At 43.0% G+C, this 25,122-nt stretch overlaps 1 protein-coding gene and 1 long non-coding RNA gene across 2 annotated transcripts in view; one reads left to right on the forward strand and one right to left on the reverse strand.

Moving 5' to 3' along the window:
• Window positions 1-23,649, forward strand: part of LOC127383471 (uncharacterized) — a 37,217-nt gene extending 13,568 nt beyond the window's left edge. The window contains exons 4-7 of the long non-coding RNA XR_007889215.1: window positions 4,519-4,589; window positions 6,276-6,348; window positions 9,656-9,849; window positions 23,568-23,649. This is a non-coding gene — a long non-coding RNA (uncharacterized LOC127383471). The remainder of the gene's footprint in view (window positions 1-4,518; window positions 4,590-6,275; window positions 6,349-9,655; window positions 9,850-23,567) is intronic.
• Window positions 1,051-23,653, reverse strand: LOC127383467 (dual specificity protein phosphatase 13-like). Its single transcript, XM_051616399.1, has 4 exons — window positions 23,568-23,653; window positions 9,654-9,849; window positions 8,739-8,959; window positions 1,051-1,461 (listed from the first exon to the last, which is right to left on the reverse strand). The coding sequence occupies exons 2-4, from the start codon at window positions 9,839-9,841 to the stop codon at window positions 1,220-1,222; spliced, it is 651 nt and encodes a 216-aa protein (XP_051472359.1). The 5' UTR covers window positions 9,842-9,849; window positions 23,568-23,653; the 3' UTR covers window positions 1,051-1,219.
• Between the last annotated feature and the right edge of the window lie 1,469 nt (window positions 23,654-25,122).

A 25,122-nucleotide genomic window follows, 5' to 3' on the forward strand; every position in this document is an offset into this window, starting at 1 on the left:
TAGCATTGTTTGTGTTTCACTTAGATGTTTATAAAGGTGGAAGCACCACCTGAGTTTCTCTATAGGCTCTGCAAGGAAATTTTTTAATGTATGGGGGCAAAAGAAACTTCAGTTCAGAATGAGTATATACTTCTCTTTCTATTCAACATCCATAGCGCTATAAATACAAACTGCAGGGTACTTTCAGAACTGCAAGCCTTTAAGACCTCTCAAGGGAAAACATCGCACCAAATTAATCTGCCGTCAAGTGGAAATTCTATATTGTTTGCATTTGCCAATGTTCTGTATGTGGCTGTAATTGCACTGAAGCAAATATCTGCTTCAAGTTCTTCACAAGATTAAATGTAGCCAATTGGGCATAAAAGAGTAATCGAAAGGCAGAGCTGCTGCTTTGGATTTGTTAGAGGCATTGCTCATTTTTACTCTGACACGATGACACTAGGTTCTGGCTTTCAGGGAAATTTAGGGAATGTGATCTGGCACACTGGGTTTCAAGCCAAGAGGAGGATGTTTCTGTCTGGCACTGCTGCTGCCCTGCAGTGTGCCAGTGCGCAGTGTGCCCTGAGTGTGCCTCTTGCTTTCCATGTGCAAGGAGACACCTTCCTTCCCTCTGATCAGCAGTGATGGTGTCAATAGCTATGCCCCAGGGTGCAGCATCTGCCTGGCAACTTCAGTATCTGCTCTTTTTAGGTTCTGAGTATTCGCTAAAAGGGCTTGTGAAGGTCCCAGCAAGAGCCTCTGTGCTTGGATCCTGACTAGTGGCACTATGTCAGACTGAAGGAGCATTTGAGCTTGCAAAACCTGAAGGAAGTCTTGTACTATGCCAGCTGGATGGGAAATGTTAAAAGATTTGCTTAAAACCCTCATGCTTTCTTTTTCTTTTACTAGTTCAGCTGTTTTCCCTCTTGCCATATAAATGCAATTATAAGCAAGTAAAAAGTATTTTTTTTCGAGTTGACTGTGTTGCCTTTTAATTCTGCATGAAAACCCAACTGCTCCCTATGCCCTGCCCAACATGTAGTTAAATAAACAGTCCCAGGTGGGCAAAACTGCTGGTTTGAATCCTTCTTTATTTCATTTTCTTTCCAATTAGTGGGCTTACCGAAAAAAATACATACCAAACTCCTACCAGTTTGCTCAAGCTCAGCCATTTCCCAAGGAGTTTCTCAGTGCAGTCCTGACAGCATCTTTTTACTGTCTTCAGTGAGGGCAGCATCTCTCAGTCTGGTGCCAGGAGACGGGTCCCCTTAGCACTAAAGTCTTCTCTGCCTTTCCCCCTTCCTAACTGGAGGTCCAGCTCCCAAAGCTGCTTGAGGAAGCCGGAGTTGGGGCAGATCCCTCTGTGTGAGCGCACAGTCTGAATTGCATCAGCGAGAGACATATCTTCACAGATCATTAAGAAAGCAAGGACAAGAGTTGCAGATCGACTGATTCCCATTGCACAGTGAACTAGTACTTTGCCTGGAAAAAGGAGAGCGAGATGCCATTATGCTAAGAAGCCAAATGGGGTTTGTCATGCTGGAGCAGAGATGGAAGCGGTGCTGATACCAGGGCTGAAGCAAGTAGGTGTTCCCCTGGTGGGGGAACAGTGAGCTTTAATGGCTGCTGCAGAACATTCATAGTTACATTCCAGGATCTGTGATTGCTTGTTTGGACTTAGCTGTCAGCCTGATGGCATGCCCTTGGCTCTCCTGCCCAGCCTGCCATCCATGATGTCCCTGCTTGCTCATATGTGGTTTTGGGAGTGATGTACTTGCTGGCAAAGCTTCAAGTCTTCATACTTATGAGGCTAAGTTTGGAGCAGCATTTGCAAGTTACTTACTACCAGAGGGCCTGGAAACTTGGGATTTCAGATATGCCATACTGAGGAATGCTTGCTGCTGTTATGGGAACACTTGTGGTTTTCTATGAGCTCTTTTTACTTCTTTGCTTAGAGCAGTAATGCTTTCTGAGGGTGCTGACTGCTGCCCAGACCTGGTTGGAAGTGTGTGAAAAAATGGGTGTTGCCATTAAGAATAGCTCCTGTTTGTATATGCCATTTGCACTAGCTTATTTATATTTTTATATTCCTATAGTCTACCCTGTACTTCTATAGTCACTCTCCTTCCCTAATGCCTTTATCTTCCCTTCTGTATTAGGTGGTCACTAGAAGAACAATTTATTAAATGCTTTGAGTTCCCCAGAGATGTCAATGTGAGGTGTGCCTCTTTATTAGGAGTTCATTAAAAGTAACATTGTGAGTCCTTCCATATTGCTGTGAGCCTCAGGGAAGACCTTCCAAGGATCCAGGAGTATAGTTCCCTCCTTTCCCCTGCTCAGCTTTTGGTTTTTCTGCTGTAATCACTAAGTGAAGCAGCCTGAGAAACACAGTCCCGTATCATGTTGGATTCCTGTGTTTCTAATGTGTGGTTTTGACCCATGCTGTAAGAAAATAAACACTTTTTAATGTAGAATTAAAAGAAATTTTGTCAAAAGCATTGCTTTCAAATGGAAAAAATTCAGGTTTGTAGTCCTTTCCCTCCAGATGTGAACAAAGAGCTCATTCTAAAACCTGAAAACCTGCATCTTGTAAATATTGTAAAATGTTTCAACTACAACAGAAATGGTAGATTCAATGAGAAATTTTTTATTGGAAAATATTCTCTTGAGAAATTATAGCCATGCCTGAAAATTTTCAAACTCTCTTGTCCTTTGTTGCAGTGAGATGTAGTCTTTTTGCAGAGACCGTGGCTCAGCAATTGGGCACTATTAAAGTAACCAGTGATTGGAGTCAGATTGGAACTTCTGACCACCTGATGGACAGCTCTGTCTCCCATTAAGCAATCAGAAAAGAAGGTTGTATTTTTAGCATGAAAATTTCAGAACACTTCACTGGAAATCTTCATAAGTTTGAAATTAAATATTTTCTGCATTTTTTAAATTGTAATTTTTTTAGGCTGTCACATTTATAGTCTCTTTTTTACTAATTGTGTACAAAATGCAATTTATCAACAGTACAGTTTATATCCAGAAAAAGACAAAAATCAGTAAGAACAATCCCATGTTGCTTTCTTTTTCCTTTGGAGATGGAATACAGTATCTTAGATGCTGCTTCTCTGTAAAATGTAAGGAGTGGTAGAAAGAACAGACAGCTTTTTGGGGCTAGTTCTTTGTTTTGTTTGTGTTTATGGCATCTTTAATTTCTCTATTACCAGGGAGCAAGACAAAAATATTGTTGTTGGATTATGAGCCTAGATCCAGCCAAAAACCTCAGACTGATTGCCCCCATCTCCCCAAGTGTTAATTCTGGGTACTTTGTGTGCAGCTAATCTTAAATCCCATTTTGTTTGTGACAGAGTATTTAACAACTATTCCCTTTCTGACTAATGATGATGGCATAGCCACATGCTTGGCAAGTGTGAGCATGTGTTGTAAAAACGTGCTCTGGCCAGCATGTTGAGAGAAGTGTTGAATTCCACAATGTATGTGAGACAGCCACCTTTGATTATCCTGGCATGAGAAATTTGAGCTCAGCCCTAAAGATAGACATGTCTTCAGTAGAAATAAAGGGACAAATATAGTCTCCAAGGAAGTGGTGAAACCAGCTCTGATGACAGACTTAGACTGGGCATCAAAACAGTTGGGGGAAGGGAGAGGTTTTTCCAATGTAATGTCAGTTTTGCAGAATTAGAAGGTCAAGTGATTTCAATTAGTTTTCTCATTCAGATAAAGCTTTACAGAATTTACTGAGAATTTACTGAGATCCTGATGCCATTATTCAAGTTAAATTTCACCAGTCTGTCACTTCCACTAATTCTGTGGAAGTCCTACTTTGTTATGGGAATATGCAGAAATGCTTTGCACCCCTGCTAAAAGGTAATGCTAATTGGAATTTTCACTAGACTTTTTTTAATGTGCTGCACTATCAGTAGCTTTCATGTGAACCTTGTGGGATATGTATGCTCTATTACCTTCCCTGGAGGAGGCACTTAGACCCAAATAACCCAGGTCTGAGATTTCCAGAGAACTGTAAAGGAGTCATGAGCACAATTTCTCTTTGAGATGTACTACAAATAATGCTAAGTTCAAAAGGTCTGTCAAAAATCCACACTTTAGTAGTTTGCAATAGGCCTAACTGCAATGTAGTGGCAGGGACTGGGGAAATACAGTCACTCAAGCTAATGCAAACCCCAGATAACAGAAACCAAGGAAGAGCATGTTCTGAAAAACTTTCTTGGAACCAGAACTACTTTCTTTTTTTTTTTTTTTTGGTCTGAAAACTTGTAAGCTACCAGCACTCTTAAACTAAAAGAAAAAGTAACTATATTTATGGTTTGAACTGTAGCAGGAAGGGGGGAAAACAAACAAAACACAATAAAAAATAGATGGCTTTCATGTTGGACTTGGAATCACTAAATATTTTGAAATTCAGTCTAAATTTGGCCACAAATTGGATGGCAGACAGAAGACTTGCTGATATGATTATAACTTCTGTAAAATGGTTCTTGTGACCTTTTTTTTTTTTTCTTTTTCATCCAGATGGAGCCTTCTGCCTTGGAAAAGTCTCAGCCCCACCTGCAGTATGGAACTGAAGACCAAGCTGAGCACAGGTACGGATGCTGCCATTAAGTATTGCCTGATGTGTTTTTGGTTTGGTTTTGTTTTCTGTTGAAAGCAGAACAAATTCCAGGCTTCTGCTTGTACAGACTGGATCTCCACCGTTTTATATCTAACTCTGTGTCTGAGAGGAGGAGGTGGCAAGTAAGAACACACTGAATTTTCTTCCCTGCTTCTCTGGCTTAATTTGCACTTCAAAAGAGTCCTGCTAGATCAGCAAGTGGCTTTAGAAGGTGTCTCAGCAAAACCCTGGACAAGCCCCAACTATTGACCTTGGACCTAATCTGCATGGCTCCCTAATACACTTGTTCCCATGAGGATGCAGGTATATTTTCTCTTTCACATGTGCAGGATCTATTCCCACGTTGTTAGCCTTGTTTCATCATGCACAGAGGTTATGATAAATGCAGGTACACTGATAATAAAATGACTGCTTGTTGCAGATACATCAGTCATGTGAAATTATTTAATTAATGTAAAGCTGCTCTACTGAAAGCAGATGTGAATTTACTATGTGATTATTTGTAGCAAACAAATGAAATGTTAAACTTGAGTCAGGAGACAAAAGCTGTGTTGCTGTGTGGTTCTGTTTACAGGCTCAGATCCTTGTCTCTTAGCAGTAGCTGTCAATGGGTTAAGTGACACTCTGAACCCACCATGATATCCAGCATTTGACTAGTGCCTGAAGTGTCTGCACCATGTGGGCTGATTGTGGTGGTCTTGATAACGGCGGGTTGCATCAGCCTGTCGTGGGAGGCAGCGGAGATGCCCTGTCCCAAGCACCGAGGCTTGGATTCCTGGGTGGCTGCTGGACCACAGCCTGGTAAAGTGGCATGCCCCTGTCATGGGGTGGGCAAGGAAATTATCACCAGATCTTCTGTACCACAGAATCCATGTCACAAGGAGACTCTACCTTCCCTGCCCCCATTTGTTTTAACACATAGTGCAAAGAGAAGTTGAACTGATCCCACATTAGAGGCCTGTGTTGCAACCTTCTCTCTGAGCATGTAACAGGATCCCTCAGGAATAATGGGATTAACTGAGGAGAAGTGGGGGCACTTAGCTTCTGGCGTTATTAAATCTTGCAATCCTTATTTGAAATGTTGCACTGCACATCTCAAGCTACTTTTTGCAGAGACAGACAATAACTGTCATCTGGCTGGGATTTGTGCAGAACAATAACACTTGGTTTTTAACAACGGATTATGGATATTATATCCAGCTCATGCCTGCTGTAACTCTACTGACATCAAAGGGTTTGCACTAGGGATAAAGTTTGCACATCCAACTTTGGCCAAATTCAAGTTGGGAAATTCAATCTTGTTGAACAAATCAGTCATTAAAACACATAATATCTTATTGTCCTTTTGTTACTCATCATTAACTGAGCTAAATGTCCTGAACTAGCCCTAGCTTTCTTGCAGGATGGATTCAGTTTGGCTTAAGACCAGGCTCCAGATCTGTCACCCGGAGTGAACGCCCCAGCTGCCCTCGCTCTATTTAATCCAGTAGAATTATGCTGCTCACCAGGAGAACTCAGCTGGACTAGTGGGCCCCAGGGGTTCTTCCCACTCCACTATGGTTTTCTCATTTCCTGTTACATTTTAGCCGCCATCCTGTAGCCAGGTGCAGAAACAATTGTCTATTTTGTGATTAATCAAGTGTCTGTTTTGTCACAGCTGAAAGCAGCAAGAAGCCTTTGGAAAGCTTTAAATGATGGCGTGTCCTTTCTTTCCATGCCTCCTGGAACAGGTAAGGGTTGTCACCTGCTGGACAGTGAGAGGTCAGACAAGTATGTAATACACCTACAGCCTTTTCCTCCTAAGTTAAGCTTCTTTCCTAACCACCACCACAAAGAAGAAGGCAGGAGAGGGAGCCTAGCTTTTCTTTTCCTCCAGTGAAGGGGAAGAAAGGAAATGCCACTGAGAGGGTTTGCCATTTTGGGAAGTTCGTGGGTAATTTTAACTTGCCTGTTTTAAATGTGTTTGGAGGTCAATTAAAGGAGAAGCTCTCTCCTTGGGAATCATTCCGTCTGCATGGTGTCAGTTTGTTTTTGTGGCATGCTTTCATCTGTGCTCTCAAGTTCTCTTTCTCTCCCTCTTCTGCTAGGCTTTACCAAACCCTGCTGATTTATGCTTATGTTTAGCTACACTCCAGAAAAATGCAAATTGTGCAGCTGGCGTTGCAAAGGGGCAAGATGGATATTCAAGGTGTTGCCCATTGAGCAGGAGCATGAGTCAGACAGCAAGTACTTCCTTGACACCATGTTTCTCCTTGCAGAAGGGGGCAGATTGTGCATCTGCTTGCTCTTGGCTGGGCCTTCCCAAACAGCTCTGTTACGTGGGCAAAGGAACATGGGGCTCTGCTGAAAGAAAGGCAGCCAAGGAAGCCGGGTTCATAAAAAAGTTCTTATGTGGCATGGCTGCAACAGTACTGCATGCATTTCTTAATCTGTACAACAAAAATGTTGAAGGAAATAGTTCAAGGAGTGATGCAACCATTGACCACTGTGACAGGAATAGCTCCAAATTGGGAGCATGTGGTACATGCTCCCTTTCTTCCTTTTGCTCATGCTCTGACATCTGGGTTTGAAGAAATTGCCTTAAAAATGAATTCCTTACATCACCGAAGACATACTCTATTTATCTAAGGTAGAAATCTGGAATAAGTCTGTTCATGTTGTTTTCTCAACTTCTGGTGCAAAGCATCAGATATTTTATCAAGCATGATGGGAGTAACAGTTCTTACTTAATTCTAATGAGTATTTGATTAATAGTTTTAAATATGTTTGTGCCTCTTACAGTCTTAACTTTGACTTATCCTCCCAGGTGAAAAAGGTAATTTAATTCCATTTTAAAAAAAAATATGTTCAATTTGCTCATAATAGTTAAACAGCAGTCTTAAATGACTTCTCAATCAAACAGAAGTACCTCGTTACATCCTGAATTTAATATGAACAGGCCTCTTGTCACTTGGTATAATTTTTTGTTCAGCATCACTGCCTATAATAAATGCATTTTTTTTTCTCTTCTAAATGATGTGAACAACAATCCCTCCCTGTCTCATCCCTGTGCAGGTCATGGGTATTTAGCTGCTGAATTTCTATACCTCAGGAAATTATTCTTCCAGAACATCTTGTTTATATATTTTCTAAACTGTTGCACTTTCCTTAAAATGATGAATGTCAGCAACAGCTGAACTGTATATGATTGAATTTCACCTTGTCTCCATTCCCAGAACCCTGCTTCCATACGGAGTTCAGTAAAGTAATATCTAAAATCATGGAAGCAGGAATAAATATGCACTCTAGACATGATGAGTTCTTTGTGTTTGCCCTAACTTGTTCTGCATTCATAACTTTCAGTATTTCGGCATGCATATTGCAAAGCACTGGTTTTGTTTGCTTTTGTGGTCACCACAATTCATCTTTTGTTACCTGTCTTTTGTCAATTGATTTGGAACTTTTTTTACACACTCAAAAAGATCTTGGATCTGAACCTTTCTCTGGAGCACCACCAATGCTGACTTCAATTGCAAGTAGCATATGCTGCAATAGAATAGAGTGCAGATCCAAATTCCCCAAATATGTTAGTGGTTTTGAAATCCAAATGCAGCCCTCAGTTGCACAAAAGCAAATACTTTCTAACAGCATGGATCAACCCCTCCAAACAGCAGTAAACGCTGAGACTACCTCTGGCATGGAGGTACACTAGTTTCAATTACTGTTTCTCCCTTTCCTGACTTGTAAGGTGTGGTTCAGATCTTACACCTGCATGTGATAAATCTGGGTAGTTAGTGGTTTAGGACCCTCATTGATATGAAAGCTCACCATGATGGAAGTAAAACAGGTAAGTGTGTAACTGTTATCTTAATAAATCACTTCCTTCTGAGTGGGTATCTCTACAGTTTTGTGGCAAAGTGGAGACCTGCTTTTGTGAAGGTTTGTCCTTAACACTAGTGATCCCCAACTAGCCTCAGGCCTTGTACTTAGCCCATGGTTAGCTACAGCAAGGATTTTGCTGATTATCTTCCTATCTTACCCACATCCGCACGTGGTTGGTTTATGCCAAATATTATTTGGTAACTTGCTCTACTTGGCTCCTAGGCAGACGGTATGCAGCATGCACAGATGGTCCAGTTACCTCTTGGGGAATTCAGTGCTGCTCTTATGTAGTGAGCAACTGGGTAGAAGTAAATGCTGAGATCGAAGTTAGGGTTGTCCTCTGCTTCTACTCCATAGTAATCCACAAGCAGGTCTTTGTAGAACTTGGTTCCGGTGTCAATATGAAACCGCCCGGCAGCAGCGTCCACAACATGGGAGATGCCCATTCGGCTCAGCTGCTCTTTGTCACGAGCAATGTACCTGGAAGAGGGATGGTGGGTTATGTTTGCCTGCTGCATTACAATGTGGGGTAGAACATGCTGCTGGTGGTGCAGTTTGTTAAAACCACATGAAGTTGTAGTAGCTATTTTCTGACAGGTTAATCAGGTCTGAAGTATCCACAAAAATGCTTAAAGACAGAAGGTGACTCATTAAGAAACTGATTTCTACATTTCCTGCATTTTGCTCCCAAATACCAAGTTTAGGTGTTTCTTCTCAATGGATGAAAAATAAAAAGGTGGTGATGGTGGTGTTATTCCTGCACAAGCAGAGTTTTCTGGTTTGCTTCTTCACCAAGTCACCTCTGCTGAGCATCCATCAGTTCAGGGGACTGATGCTGTGTAGCAATGTGAGGAGAAGAAGAGGTTGAACCTGTTTTACCTAGCTCAGGCATGACTTGCCTGCAGTGCCAATGCCATGGCCCCACCAGGCTCTTGCAGTTTGGGACTCCTGTACTGATGCAAGAGGAGAAATCAGGAGGGGGAACCTTCTTTTCATACGCTTTCTCTGTGCTATGGCATCCTCTGAGCACAGTTCAGTCCCTTAATCTTACTGTGAGGGGTCTCTAAGTTAGTGTCTATCTCTCTTTTTTAAATAAAAAGTGGAAGATTTTTGTGGAAACAGGGTGGGGATCCAAGAGTTGCATTAACACCTTCAACCCTTCCCTCTCTCTTACAGGTCTCCAATGTAAAGGTTTGGCCAGACTTCGTCCACATGCCCTGCTGGGGGTGTGTGTCTCCACAGCAGGCGCCGCAGCTCCTCCAGGGATGGTGTTCCAGCACTCTGGCTGCCCGGGGTCCAGACTGAGGCACTTCGTATCTTGGGGCGCAGTAAGTCCCTGCTGCACAGGGAGTCCCAGGCCATCCTGAAAGGTGGAGGGCAGACATTCACCACTAGCCACAGACATTTCTGGGGTTGACCTCTATTCCTCTCACCTTCCCTTACCCCCTCATAAAGGTTGCCCAGTTACAGTAGTAAGCTTTTTGGGGCAGGTACTGTCTTTCTCTTGTGTGTTTATATGCTTATCACAGCAGAGGCCATGACTAGATGTGGGAATATTGTTGCAATCTAAACAACGACAGTACCGTGGCTCCACATAGTCCCACGTTGTGGTTCAGTCAATGATTTCAAAGCCTGTGCTCCTAAAATAAAATTTTATATTATTATGGAAAATTGTAAGTGAAAGCATTTGCAAACTGCTAGGCTCAGGGCCTCAGCAGTAGGCTTATTTTAACCTGACTACTCATATAGAGCAGTTGATTAGAACTTCATTATTATATTTTTCAAGATTTTTTCATAGTAAGTGGGAAAGGTCATACAACTTTTTGTAATTCTAGACACTATTACTACTGCAGTGAAATGTCCCTGGCCTCAATATGCCAGCATGAGCTTTTAACTGGAAACAGGGAACGCAACCCGAAGCGTAGCTATTCACTGTGTATAGAAACAAGTTACTAATTTGTTATGCTGAGTTTTTTCTTTAACCATGTAACTAAGACTTCCTTGTTTATACTTTACCTGATTTGTCTTTTAGAATTTGTTAACAAACTGAGCTGAATAGAATTGGTAATGCAAAAATCTTATTCACTGCTTAGTTCTTTATTGTCAGTTTCAACAGAGGAAGCTCTGTAAAGAGTATTTTGGTTCTTTCCAGTGGTAGTTATCAGCCATATTTGTTGACATCAAGACAAATGTTCATGGTAGAAAAAAAGTCTGAATGAGAAAGTTATAGTAATTCCAGCTGCCACTCATATCTGCATTAATATATCTGCTTTAACAAGTCGTTTAATTTGCATTCCTCTCTGCCCACTCCAAGAACTGTCCCATTTCTAATCAAATGTACTAAATCAAAGTACTTCAGGTACTAGAAGAAACACTGTTTTTAGACATCAGTTTATCTTTGGAATTACTCCATTCCAATGTGGTATATTTCTTTTGAAATAGTGGTTCTTTGTGTTAGCCCTGGATTTCAGCTGTTGGTAGGATTTTGAAAGAGGGGAATAGAAATTCTGTTTGTTAACAGAGTTCTGTTTTAAGAAAATATTTATAATTATTTTTTTTTATGTTTTAAAAATTAGTCAAGTCTCTGCATTACAGAAAGATTAGGAAATCTGTCAACTTAGGCAGCTTTAGGACAGAAGCATCTGTATAGGACATGGGTGAAGTTGTAGTCAATGAGCCAAAGTCTTGCTCTGGCACTGCCTATGGAATGTCTTTTGCATAAATGATTAGAGGGATGGTTTGGGGTAGAACAGTGCAGAACAGCAAGCCTGAAATCTTCAGTCTTTCTGCTGAACATCTCTATCATTTACAAATAGGTTGTATTGTATATATGTTCAAGCATCTCCATTGACAGTTGCTTTCCAAACACTAACTGTGGTGAAAGGCTTTTCTACTTTCCAGTCAAGATACTGTTGCTAGCCTTAAGTTCACATTTGGGTGCAATATTGTTTAAAAATATTTGGTTTTGCATGCACAAAGGCAGAGAGACTAAAGATTAGCCTGCTTTGGGAGTGTGTTGTACCGTTACATTAATCCATTGTTTTGCTGGAGGAGAAATGGAGCAACTAAGTCCCTGAAATATCCACAGAAATGAAAGAGAGGAGTAGTGACTACTGCTCTGTCAGTGTTAGACCACTGAGCACTGACTAGAAGCCACCCTTCTGCCATGCACTTGGGTGATTTGCCTTGCCACCCAGCTGCCAAGAGAGGCCCTCTGTTACTTCAGTACACCACCTTCTGCCACCTTCACAGGCAGCCTTGTCTTCTTGAATACAATAAGTTTTCACCAAATAATGATGTTTCCAGGATGGTCTTGTATTGTTTGTATTACAAAGAGCTCCACTGTGGAATGTGCTCCCCTCCCAAAAGTGCGTATCTCCTTCAGTGTCAGCTTGTACTGTGAAAACAAAAGCAGTCGCTCTTGCCCATTTTGGAAGGCTTTATGGAAGAGGAGGCATGGAGGAATTCCCATACTGGAACAGGCATCTCCTGTCAATTTTGATAGCTTCTCTGACACTGGCCACCCCAGTGCCCACTGCACCAGGTCTGCCCAGCTCCTGCTGGCAATCTCACACCAATGTGACTCTTCTGATCCCATGGAGTTTTGCAGCAGAATTGGGACTTGCGTTTCCTGTGTCCTGACCACAGGACCATCTGCCAGCTCATTAAATACTTGCAAGAATAACAGCTTCCTCCAGTCCTTCCCACCTCATAATATCTGCAGCAAACGGTCCCCTTTTTTGATGTGTCTCATTCCTTTCAGTGTGGCTAATGACTACTCTAGGGCACTTCTCACTCCCTATAAAGTTGCTTTCAACTGTTTTGGTTTTTTTCTTGTTTAGTACTACCTGTTATCCCTTCCTCTTGCCCTCTCCACTGTACGAATACTTCGGTTTTCATAATGCCTAGCCTCAGAGGAGTGAAGGCTGCTGTCAGCCTTGCTTTCCTAAGCCTCCCAGGAGTGGAGAAGGGCACTGCCCAAAAGTCCTGGTGACATTGTGGAGTTCAAGCTGCTGTTAAGATGGGGAGGCACAGGCAGCAACTCGTTCATGCAGACTTTCTGGGAGCTGTGCTTTCCAAGTCCATGACCCCATTCCTTAACAGCTGGGCAGATAACTATGAAGAATAGCTCATCTTAGGGAAAGTGCTTCTTGACAGATACTTTTTTTTAATAGTTGTCTTCCTAGAAGGGAGCATAACTACATAGGCCTAGCAAAAGAAGGTAGTGTGTGTTATGTGGATTTGAAAATTGCAGAATAATGGTCTTTATAAGATGAGTGAGCTTCTTCAGAATTATCCTAAAGTGACTTTCAGCTTGTGCTCACATTGATCTTGTATTATAGCTAAGGAATTTACTCCTGTTGAAACATATACATTAGCTACTGACAAAGTGTACAAAACTTAGTCCATCTGCATTAAGGTCACACTGTTTTCACTGAAAAAAACATCAGTTCATGTAAACTCTATGCCCAGTAAAAAAAGGACTGTGGTTCAAATTTTCAAATCCAAAATAAATGGAACTAACAGGCTGTGAATGATTCAAAAGCAGAGAAATCTCTGTAGGACTGGTCAACTAATATGCTGAATAATGAATACATTGAAAAAAAAAATAATAGCTTTCCATAGAAAATTTACAGACAGGAAAACAAGGCAGTTTTTTCCTAAATAAATGATTGTTCAGTTCTAGCATCAGTCTAACATTTTAACTCACTAAATTTATACATGCAAGTGTCATTTACTGAAATGCACGTATTTAAAGAAAACAATGCTATGATTAAAATGTTGTGTAATGTTTTATAAGGAGCATGAATATATTAAAGCAAAGTAGTGTGAAAGGAAAATGATTATATGTAATAATGTGGTTGCTCTTTATTTAAATATATGTTTTAATGATTCTCAGCTCAATTCCTCTATATTTGCTTTTTGTAGTCAATCTGTTTCTGTGATGTGTGTTTTTTGAATGAGAAATACAATTTTAAAACAACAGTTTCTAAATTATATTCATATGAAATGTTCCTGATCTTTGCCCTGCTGGAGTTGTATTGCAGTAATTATTCAATTGTGTAGGAGAAATTTTACCATTACACTTAGATTAATTTTGATTTGGTTTTACTACAGCTGTAATTGTATCTGAACTGTGTAATAGAATTTCCTTAATTATTACTAGCAGGAGAATTGCAATCAAAGAGGCTTGTCAAAGAGCAGAAGGTAATTCTGATCATCTAGAGTGACCAAGAGTATGACACAGGCTGTATGTGTCACCATTCTGTGCCTGTATCTGTAGCCACCTTTCTGGAAACTCATTAGTGGATTTGCTATGAGAGTGGGCAGGACCTTGTATATGTGCTATCCTAGAAGAAAGGAAAGTGATCCTGTCCCAGAGAGTAATCTCCATCCTGACTGCTTTTCCTTGCATTTTCCAATGACAAGATGAAGGGGGGATTTGAGTATAATATAAGGATGTCAATGCCTCATTTCAATGATGTATTGAATATTTTCCTCATCCCAAGCATTGTATTGCCTTTTGTGTATGGGTAGAACATAGCCATTTTCCTCTGGCTTCAGTAAAAGTATTTCTGAATTCTAAATCCCAAGAACAAAGTGCTCTACATCCTCTTTTTTCTGAGGCTGGTATGTGCTATAACCTTGTCATCTCAGCAAAGAGAGATGGACTCTCTTCAAATAGACTGATTTGTGGTAGTAAAAGACCAGGCTGAAGCCCAGGGCTTGGACAAAGTAGGTTGTGTCAAGTTCATGCCTCTTGTGTATTCAAAAGTCATGAACGTTTCTCAGAAAGCCTATCCCTCAGAAAGATTCCTCCAAGATAACATATGTTTGAGAGGGGGTTTTGTGTTGCTACATCTCCACGCAAATGACAAGTATTACTGTCATCATTCTTTCTTCCTTAGTGTTATACCCGATACTCTCACTGGAGCCATAATTTATCAATTGCTAGGAGCACTGTGGGATATAGATGGTATGAATCAGATACAGCGATGACTGAGGTACTGGACTTGAAAGCTGAGAGAGAGGCAGTTTCCAGCAAGGCATGAGGCATTTGGGTAGCCAACTGTTGGTAAGAAAATCTCTCCAGCAGCTGGAGGATGTAATCTGAACAGCAATTCCAAATTTAGTAGAGGCTTCCAGACCCACAACTTTAACCCCACTATACATTTAGGGTAAGGCACCCACTTAGCGTGACTTGGCAAAATTCATTTAGGTGGACTTGCTCTCCAGAGACCATGCTCCTTTGTTGAGAAGCATACTGACTAAATCAATTTCTATTCTAGCTTTGAGCAGCACAAGGAGAGGAAAACATCCAATTGGGTTTTTTTCCCTCAGTATCAGCTTCCACTGATATTATGGGTTACCAGGCTTTAGAAGCCTCAAAATGTCTACTTTTTTAATAGCAAGTCTGTGGACCAGCCAGCAGAGCTCAGGCCTGATGATCTTTACTGTTTCAGGATGTACATCAGCATGCAGACCCTGAGGCAGAGTGGCCTTGTTTTTGTCTGTAACTGTAGTATAAAATATTATCTTGTCATCAGCTGGTTAGTACACTTGTATTTACCAACCATGTGTGTGGTTCCTGATGGTGGCTAGACAGAAGCAGCCATCCTTTCATCTTAAGAAATGTCCTATCAAATGTGCAAAACCTGGCCTCCTGCTGTTTGTTTTGCAAATTTTTCTGGGTCTTGCATGTATATTTATTTTATTATTTAGCCATGGAAAATCATCTCTGTAGAGAGATTGCCCACACTGCAGCTTTGACTAGGTAAAAGAGAAGTGAAAAATATGGGCAGCTAAATGGATTTTCCCTGACCCACCCATTCCTCACAGAATGCAAAATCAAGGGTTTTCTGGACAAAGTTGCATTTTTGTAATATAAATGGGATCCTAACCGTGTTTCTGAGCTAGTACAGAGGCAGGGACGAAGTCTGCACCAGGCAGGGGGTGGGTGCATGGAGTATGCTTTAAGGAAACCATGGCTGATAGCAGCTCCAGAAGGATCGCAGAGATCCACCTCAAGCTTTTCTGTGGCTTCCTCACCACTGAAGCTTGCATGTATTTTGTTGCTGAATTGGACCTTTTATTTACTAGTTACAAATTTTACATGCCATTTTAATAGTGTGTATTGTAACTATTTCAAGTTGGGCATTAAACAGGCACAGACACTTAACAATCTCCATGTTACAATATATTTTTCGGTAACTGCTTGTTATAGCATCAGCTATTAAGAATTTATTACTAGTGCATTTGTAGGTGGCACTTTACAGTCATTTAATTACAGCCATCTAGCAATCATTACATAAATATGCATTGAGAGCAAGAACCCCAGTGTAAGGTGACCTGTAAGGCTTTTACCTGCCAAGAGCAGAGTTCAGGCCCTCAGGTGGCAATGATGTCATTGGCATATGCAGGGAAACACAAACATTTAAAGCTGTGTAGGGAGCTGTGTTCCTCCCGACACTAGGTGTTCATGAAGTCATCAGCTGGAGCGAGAGCACTGTAGAGCTCTAAGGACCTGAACTTGGCTTTTGGCAAGCAAGTAAAGGAAAGTTGGTTCCCCTCCAACCCTAGTCCCAGCAAAGATGCAGGGCTTTGGCTCTGAGCACAGAAGTTCAGCTGCAAAACTGGGCCCTCTGGAGCCCCTTGGTTCTCCCATGCTCCCAGCTGCCAAGTGCATTCTTAGACCCCTTAACTCAACCTGATCTGATAGAGAATCAGACATACTGCATAAGAACCAAAGAGAGTAGCTGGTCCAAAATGCATTTACCACGTCTCCATGCTATTTATCACTGCAACAGCATGCTTATACTTGAAAGCCTCTCTAGCTCCCTGCCAGGCTACCGAACTTCCGCTACTAGATTAAATATCATTGCTAATGTCTTCTGCAAAGGCCTTCAGCCATCAGACTTGAGTGATGATTGGTTCTGACAGTCTGTAACTCCTTACTCCATTCAGTACTGATTTTTTTTACTCCCTTTTGAGAAAACAGAAATCCCAATCTCCAGTATTGTAGCACTAAACAGCTCTTGTATGTGCTACATTCATGAGACACTCTTGCTATCCCTATGCTCCCACTTGAAGACAAGCTTGCCTAAAATTCAGTTGGATTGTTCCATCTTTGTATCTCCATTATCTTCAGCAATTATTTGTTTGAGGGGGACAGCTACTAAGCTAGTATACTCTGAATGGGTAAACTGAAAAACTCAAAGGATGAAATATTTCTGAAAGACAGGCTGGCATGTTGATGCAGGCTGCTGTAAATCAGGAGTAACATGTGTAATTTTGATTTCCTTTTGGAGCTGTCAGTAACCACCTGGGTTGTCTGGCTGACACTGGTGTTTTGGTACAACCACTCCAAGGCTTTCGCCCTCCCTCAACAACACAAATCCTGGTTGCTTTCTCATAACTTTTAGTAATGCTTTACCAATATTTGAAGCCTGCACTTGCAGGGAGCATATGGTGCTCTCATTATTGGATGATGTTAGTACAGCATGACCATGCAGGGAGGTACAAGCTTGGGTTTATTCAGAGATTGCCTGAGATACATGGAGTCTATTTCTCTGGGGCAGATCCAGCATAATGGAGGCTCACGTCTGCAGTCATTCATTTCAGCCTCAGCACCGTAGCTGTGCGGAGGCACAGCCTGTTAGTGCTGTACACCACAGGGTACATTCTCTGCTCCCTCTCTATGGCTCTTTGGGGTGAAACTGTGACTGCCAAGCAGCCCTCTTGGTACTACACTCTTCTGCATAAGGGGTGTTGATCCGGACATCTCACCTCTGACTGAATATAACACAAGAAAGCCACAGAGGGGTTGCTGGGCACACTGCATCTAGCTTAATGACAAAAGGACATTTCCAGTCTCTCAGTCATGGCTTTACCCTTCAGGCTTACTCCATGTTGCATACTTTTAATTTAGCCTGATACAATTTTCCCAGGTCACCACCAAAATTATCTCAGGCAGAAGTCATGTTTGTTTCTTGCTTCAGCAATGTTCAGAGGCCAAGGATTTCCCATGCTGTGCCTTGCACAGAATCCTAGTTGTAATGTAGTCCCTTAGGTCAGCGTCCTCTATCCCCACCACAGTTTAGCTGGCCACATCTGAAGGTGAATGAGGCTGCTGTAACAATAACTAATATACCATTGTCCTCAAGCCCAGCACTGGAAACATCAGGCTTTGGAATACAAAGAATCCCATTACAAATTCATAGTTTCTGCCTCAAGGATTTATCCAAAAAGATGACACAATGCAAAGCCCTTCTCCCCTATGACTAGCTCTGGTATGTTCTTCTATCTTAAAAACAATATATTGCCTTTTCTGGGGGGTCTGTTCCATTTGGGAGCATTGACAGCTTCACTGCTCTTTGTTCTTGTCCTGTGGTCTCTACCAGTACTATGAAGATAGCTCTATGCCACCCACTTTACAGGAGACAGCAGACACATATCCTAATGCTGGCATAGCAAGAGGGTTGAGTAACCTGCTAGGAAAGAAGATGGAAAACAGCAGACGTGGCAGCTGTGGTTCCCTTGTGTTCCCTGAGCACAGAAATGCATTTTATAGCTGTTATCACAGTGAGTCTGTGAGGAAGACACCACTGTACCCACCATGCAGGTGGAGTTGTGAAATTATGTTGGATGATTTTTCTGTATCTCTTCACGAATCTGAGCTGGGAGGCCACCCAGGGGCAGAGTACTGCCAAACACTGGCAGTGATAGCTGAACTGGGGTGAAGAGTCACCTTTGGGTTTAGTTTGGGTTGAAAGCTGTGTCCACCTCTGTTGAGTCAGAGGCAGCTTACATTATGAGGTGAAAGTCATGGTCAAGTTTGGATTTCCATGCTTGGTAATGAGGTCTCCTAGGAATGCTTTGGCAGATTTTGGCTTTGGTGCTCAAAACAGAATTCAAACCAAGGATACACAAAGCCTGTATCATTCTGCTGTGCTCCTGAGACCCTTCTTTTCAGTGCTTGCAAAGTCCTTGTTTAAAGATGTCCTAAAAAATAGCATGATCCCTTACTAAATGCCCTGATCTTACGGCTTAAAAACAACTGCTAATTGTTTCTTCATCTTTCTTTCTCTCACCCCAACCTCTCTGATTCGAGACTTTCTAGCAATGTGATAACCATGGTGGGACTCAGAGAGGTTTTGAAGTGTAGTTCCACTAGCCTGTATTTCTCACCAGTATCTCCTGGCAGAAAGATAAACCACAGAGCTGATAGCAAGCTTCTGTTGCCCAGGTTTCTGGCTACAGAACTGGGAAGGATAAACACATCCTTAAGCACTGCGAGATAGAAATAGACTAAGAGAAAGTAATGAAAATCCTCTCATAATGCAATTGCTAGAAGCAATCCAGCTGTTTTGTTTTATTCCCACCATGAGAACTGCAGTCAGTCCCAGTGCAAGCTTGGACACCTGTCAAATCAGGTTTCCTAACTAAAGCTTATTGGAATTTGACATGCTTTTTTCTTGGAGTACATTGGTATCAATGCAGGATACTCCTGTTGCAGTGATGCAACACATATGCTACCCATGCAGTCCCAGGTGCCCCTCATAAATCATTAAAATACTGGCGAGTTCTAATCAGGACCTTTGGGGTATAACGCAATATACTATTTGCAAACTAAAAACAATAAATAATGTTAGTACACAGGTCAGACTGAGACTGAACAGAGCTGAGACTTGCTTGCTGATGTGTATATAGTCTAAGAGATGCAACGGAAAGCGATGAAATCCCAAGTCAGCTAAACAAATTGTTTCTTCTCATTGTAAAATCTCACTACTGTCTGCTGAAGGGAAAAAAATAGGAACTCATAATATCCTATATTGCAACTGATTTGAGGTCTCGAATTTCCCAGCATTTGTGCTAGCTCTTGGGACTGCAGGTATTTCTAATAATTTGTCCTTTAGGTTAACTCTTACTGTATTTCTAAAACAAACTAGCAGTTAAAAATGTGCCCCCAAATCCTGTATATCACTGGGTACAAAAAGAACAAAAACATTTTTTTCTAGAGCATAGAAACCAGTTAACCACTAGGAAAAAATAATTCTGACACCGTTAGAAGGCAGCTGCTGTGGTTGCACTGTTAGCCTTGCCTGGCACATAAGAGGCAGCTTTGTGAAGGGGGGGTTGGCTTGTGGTGCCCAAGTGGTGGGAACCAGTAACAGCCTGCATGCTGAGATGCTACTGCATAAATGCAAATAATGGATGCCTTCTCTTTGATACAGAAAAGGCTGAGTCCCATCTATGTTTTTCTGTTCAGTTCTCTCACTCTAGTTCTCTCACTCTGAGGATAACATGGCATGGGTTATGGCTAATCTCCATGGCCAACATGTAGTTTGGCCACCATAAATGTTATCTGGCCAGGAATTATACTGAAGGCTAACTCACTCACTTAAGCTGTATCTGCATGTACCTTTGATTTCTTACCTTATATTTAGAAGATAAATACCTAATAATTGTTGCTCACCTTAGGGTAAGGACAGTTTGTGGCAGAAGATCCTGCTCTGCATGTACACTGCAGATACTAAAGCTATGTAACTCTCAGTACTGCTGTTAAGATTCCCCTTGCTTTCTCTTGCATTTCTTCCTCAAACCTATGTTTGGCTTAAATTGGGTAGTGTTTTTATACAGCGGAGTAGCTTGGCATTGAAGTTTTCTTGGTGGAGCTGTATTTCTAGTAGTGGTCTGCAGGGAAGGCTGTCAGACGCCCCAGCTGTGGTAGCCTCCCTTCAGTGATTAGTATCAGAAAAAGGCTTTGCTCTAATCCTATGAAAGCTGCTATTATGCCAAGCATAGGCTTTGCTGTGGGGATGTGCGAGTCATAGGAACTCTGGGGGTTCATGCTGGTGGCTCTTGAGCTGAAACATCTGGAGAGCGGTGCCAGGAACTGATCTCAGACAGTGTCTTTGGTAATGGGAACCAGTAATCCAGAAAGTCACCATAAAGCAGTGAACAAAGTCTCAGTAAGACACTGGCAGTAAATAAAAGAGTTAGCAAAAACAAGGGCAGTAAGTAACTGGTGGTGAACAGAGTGGAACTTGGCCTGTTTGAACAATGCACCAACACCTCCAAGCTGGGTGCATGCAGGGGCAAGGTGGATGAACGTTGTGGTTTATTTATAATTAGACCTAGAGCAAGTTTGAGTTTCTTTTAAGCCTGGTGGAGAAATAGTTGAAGCAGATGCAGACATGATAATCAGTTTCATCAGAGGTGCAGCACAGCTTGGTGTGGGAACTTAATGAAGATTTGTTGGTCAACAACAATTTCCCAACCTGCCTAACATGCTCTCCATTTAATTTGCTCTGCTGTTGTAGTAAATTTGAAGCCCCCAGGTCAGACTCAGCTTTCATGGCTCTTGTAGTCTCTGCAGTGTCAGCAGAAACTGAAGACTTATAGCCTGGATTCGAGCAATGTGTATTTCTCCTAATGAAATCCAAAGCCAGGTGAAATTTTTGGGAGAGGAAACAGGATATAGAGTCCCTTTGGGGAACAGGAGGGTGTTCACAACACTCAGAAACTTGGCCCACGTTTCTTGTCTCCTCCCTTGCTACTCCACAAAGGGTTTGTAGCATTTTTAGAGAAACTTGGATCCACCCTATGGTGTGGGACAACCTGCTGTGAAATTTGGTGATTCCTGCACTCCAGGGCAGAGGAAATGTGTGTTTCTGCTTTGTGTTTTTAGGAAAGTAGGAAGATTAAATTCAAAATAAACCACAGCAGAATGGGAATCTCTCAGGGACAGACACCGGGAAATGTTTAGACAAGCTTTGTCCTCAGTCCTTGAGCTCAGGATTCAGCAACTAAACCATAGAGAGACTTGAGAAAGACAATGAAATACATTTTGGCTTGAAATACACTTCCTCCAGAATCCAATGAGAGTTGTGTGCGTGAATCTGAAGGCAAAATATAGCCAGCAGTATGGGGAATAGCTGTAATGTGAGAAACTCTCATGCTATATTATTGTAGTCTGAATTGTTTCCATCATTTAGGGTTAAGTAATTCCCCACTATCCATCTCTAAAGTGCAAACAGTACAGCCTGATGTGCTGCAGGGAAAGGAAGCAAACCAGTCTTTGAATCTTTACCCAACCTTACTGTTCATATTTTGCTTTCAGTGAATAACTGTTCAAATCCTTTAATATTTCATTCCCATTAAAATATATTTACCAGGGGTTTGTGTGGCAGCAGTGAGGCTGTGTTTATTATTTTAAGAACACCACACGACTGACTTTAGAGAAAAGATAAGACAGAAGCACAAAGTGCTGCAAATCTATCAGAGAACAGAATGTTTTCCACCTGTTGAGGCAGCAACTAGAATAACAGATGCACATAATAATTACCTGTACCTCAAAGGCAGCACCAAGTCCTGCACCTTCTGCTCCCCACCTAGTAGACAGCTTGATAATAGAATTACAAAAGAGGAGCCCCAAGAGAGTAGAGTAGGTAGTGCTTTGTGAAGAGTGATAGAATGGGTTTCATTAAAGAGAAACTGGAAGGAAGATGAGAAGGAAAGACCTGAAGCACTATAATGCTAAAAGAAGAGTGGAGCTGAGGAACTCCAGAAGCCTGCCTTATTTTTAGAGTTGTGCTAAGTTTTTTTGCTAATACCTCTTACAAGGCTGCTCTCATTTGTAGTTTTAACAGATCAGAGATCATTTCCATTGATCACTAGGTGCCCCACACCCCTATGGAAGCCCACTTCTTTCCAGGTCTGGATGGCCCTGCAGTGGCAAGAGGGTACCTGTAGGGTAAGTTCCTCATCTCAGTAAGTGACACTCTTGAGTGGCCATTACTGTGTGTCCAGGACCCTGTTCCTCTTCCCTTCCCTACTGCCTGGCACTTGGAGCATTCTGAAGCTATGCTACCCTCGTTTGCGAGTTCCCCAGAGCATCTAGTGTAAGGAGAAGGGCTGGGAGCAGTATGGGAAGTAGGGATGCAGAGCAGGTGAAACACCTTTGGTCTTTCCTGCTGAAGTGCTGAGGCTTGTGAGGCTCTTCCCCCTCCTCTGACTATCAAGAGCAAAAAGGTGATATTGGGATTCCCAGAGTCCAGACTATATGACCTCTGGAGCAGTTTGTACCATGGTAGTTCCTTACTTGCGCAAAGCACCAGATCCTTCCTAGGAGGGATTTGCAGGGGAAGGGAATGATTTCAGCCCTGATTTAATCTTGACAGAAGCAGATGATGAGAAGACTGTGTGCTGAGTTGGAGTTTTCCTTTGAATTCCTACAGTGTTGAAGGCAGTGCTATAAATAGACATAGTATTCTTTTTTACCCTGGTACAATTCTGTCTCCAGCTCCCCACATAGACAGCAAGTCTGCTGGTAGGTATTTAGCAGGAATTAATTGAACCCAGTCTTCTCTTTCTGTGCCCTTTTACTCCAAGCATCTCACTGGCTTCCACAGCCATACAAACATATTTCCTTAATAAAAATGTTCTGAGGAAGGTTGCTGATACTAAAAATCCCACTTCTGTCTGAAAATGCTATCCTAGTTATAAATAATCTGTAGAAGCCCCAAACTATAAACAGTTAGTACTAAAAAAAAAAACACCACCTCCCTCCCCCAGCTTCTTAATCTTTCAGATTTTTTCCCCTCAGGTTTTGTTTTTGAACTGCATAGCATTTTATTCAGACTGCTTCACATTTTCTGCAGTGTAAGTGGCTGGCCAGTTTCTGCCTTCTCAGGAACAACTCTTGTGAACATCAGCTGAGCAGTAAACCCAGAAACAGTGTTTCATGGATATTATCTTAATGATAGATCTGTAAGCAATTTAAATACAAGCTGGTTGGGTATTAAAAAAAACAACAAAACACAAACCCAAGCAAACCAAAAACAACCTTGAATGTAAGCACCATCTTCAGTGAGAGATCTTCAGCCTGGGAATCCAGCTGGAAAACTAACTCGAATTTCACAAATACTTGGGTTTGAGTACAACAGCAGAGACTATAATCTGGACTAGGTCTGCAGTTGCCTTGCTCCTTGTGGAGCTGGCAGTGGTTAAGTTAATGCTGCTCGGTGCATGTATTGAGTTCACTGGGGTGGGTTTGTAAACAAGCTTAAAAGTACTTGCCTGCTAGTGGAAGCTCCCGCGCTGTGGTGCCTTAGATTACCTTTGAATCGTACCACTTGGTTCCCTCCTAGCGGGTCAGTTGCACAACGGGTGTCTAGCACTCTCCGTGTTCAGCTTATTCAAAGTCTATTTTTAATTGTGATAATTATAAACCATAACCCCCTGCCCTCTTTGGCGCTGCAAGCACCAGCCGGAGGGAGGCAAGGGGCGGGCGCAGCAGCGGGAGGCTGCTGGAGGGAGCCGGGGTGCGGTGCTGGGGGCAGGCGGCTCGGGGCCAGCCCCGCTGGGTCACCCCGGCCCTGCTGGGGGCAGGACTGGGGTTTGCCCCAGCGCTGGGAACAGCGGTGGGGCGGCCGGGGTTTACCCCACACAACCAGGGTTTTGCCATGCGCGCTTGTTGGCGGGGCAGTTGGGGTTTACCCCACGTCAGCTTGCCCACGGCCACCCACGTTGGTGGGCAGTTTTGGGGGTGCATCCTTGTAGCGGGCGTCAGGGTGGTGGTTGAGTCCTCCCCCGGCCGTGTGCAGCAGCGCAGGGGTTACCCCTGGCAGGCGTGTCCCAGGTGGCGAGTCCCGCCGTGGGCAGGAGGCCGCGGGGTCTGTCTTGGCGGGGCGGGGCGGGGGGGCTGCGCCCAAGCACCGCACCCGCTCCGCCCGCTCCCTTCCCCTGGGCTTTGACCCGCATTCGCAACAGAAGGGCCGATACGTGGCTGCGGCGGGGGGCAGCCCCGCCGGACCCCCCGTCCTCGCCGTGGGTGGCGGCGGCCGAGCCCCCCCCCCGCCCCCCGCGGCCGCTGCGGGACGGGGCGCCGCCCGCGCCGGGCCCACAGCGCCACCTGGCGGCGCGCGCGGCCGTGCGGGGTGCGCCGGGCGCGGGGGGAGCTGCGCGTGCTGCAGCGTGAGAGCTGCGGGCTGCGCTGCTTACAGACGTGCGGCATCAGAGCAAGGGGCAGCTTTCCCGGTAGTGCCGACCAGCATTTTAAAACTGCTAAGTTGTTGTTGGTGGTGTTTCTTTTTTTCACCTGAAATGGGTCTGTCTTGCAGGTGCTCTCGTGCATCTTCAGCTGTGCCCTTTGCTCTACAGCTGAAAATGGCTGGTTGGCCACAGTCCTGCTGCTGGTGAAGGCGAGGAGAGTTTTCTTACAGGTGGGAAGCATAAGGAGATGTAGTTCTTGAGCTTGGGACTGGGAACATCTCTGTTGGTAAATCCACTGTTTTTCTTTCCCCAGGGTTCTATAAGTTGCAATCATATTGTTAGAGTTAATTCGTAACTAAGACAGGCATAGTAACTTTTCTTTTGGGTCTGAAGCATGCTTTCAAACTTTCTGTTTCTAGTGGCTGTGTTTTTGAACTTGTAGAACAGTCCTGGAGCTCACGAGCAGGTGTCCTTATGCAGGGACTAAAGCAAAGAAGCACTGCAGCACTTCTCTCCTGCTGCTCAGAGATGTCCAATCCACAGGGTTAGTCCGAAGCAACATCCCTTGAGATGCCCTCCGTGTGAGTGTCAGGTATTCAGTGCTGAATGCTCTGCTTTGTGCTCTCCTCTAGCCTGGCCTACATAGC

The sequence above is a fragment of the Apus apus genome, chromosome 4 (assembly GCF_020740795.1).
Source record: "Apus apus isolate bApuApu2 chromosome 4, bApuApu2.pri.cur, whole genome shotgun sequence".
Classification (NCBI taxonomy): Eukaryota; Metazoa; Chordata; class Aves; order Apodiformes; family Apodidae; genus Apus; species Apus apus.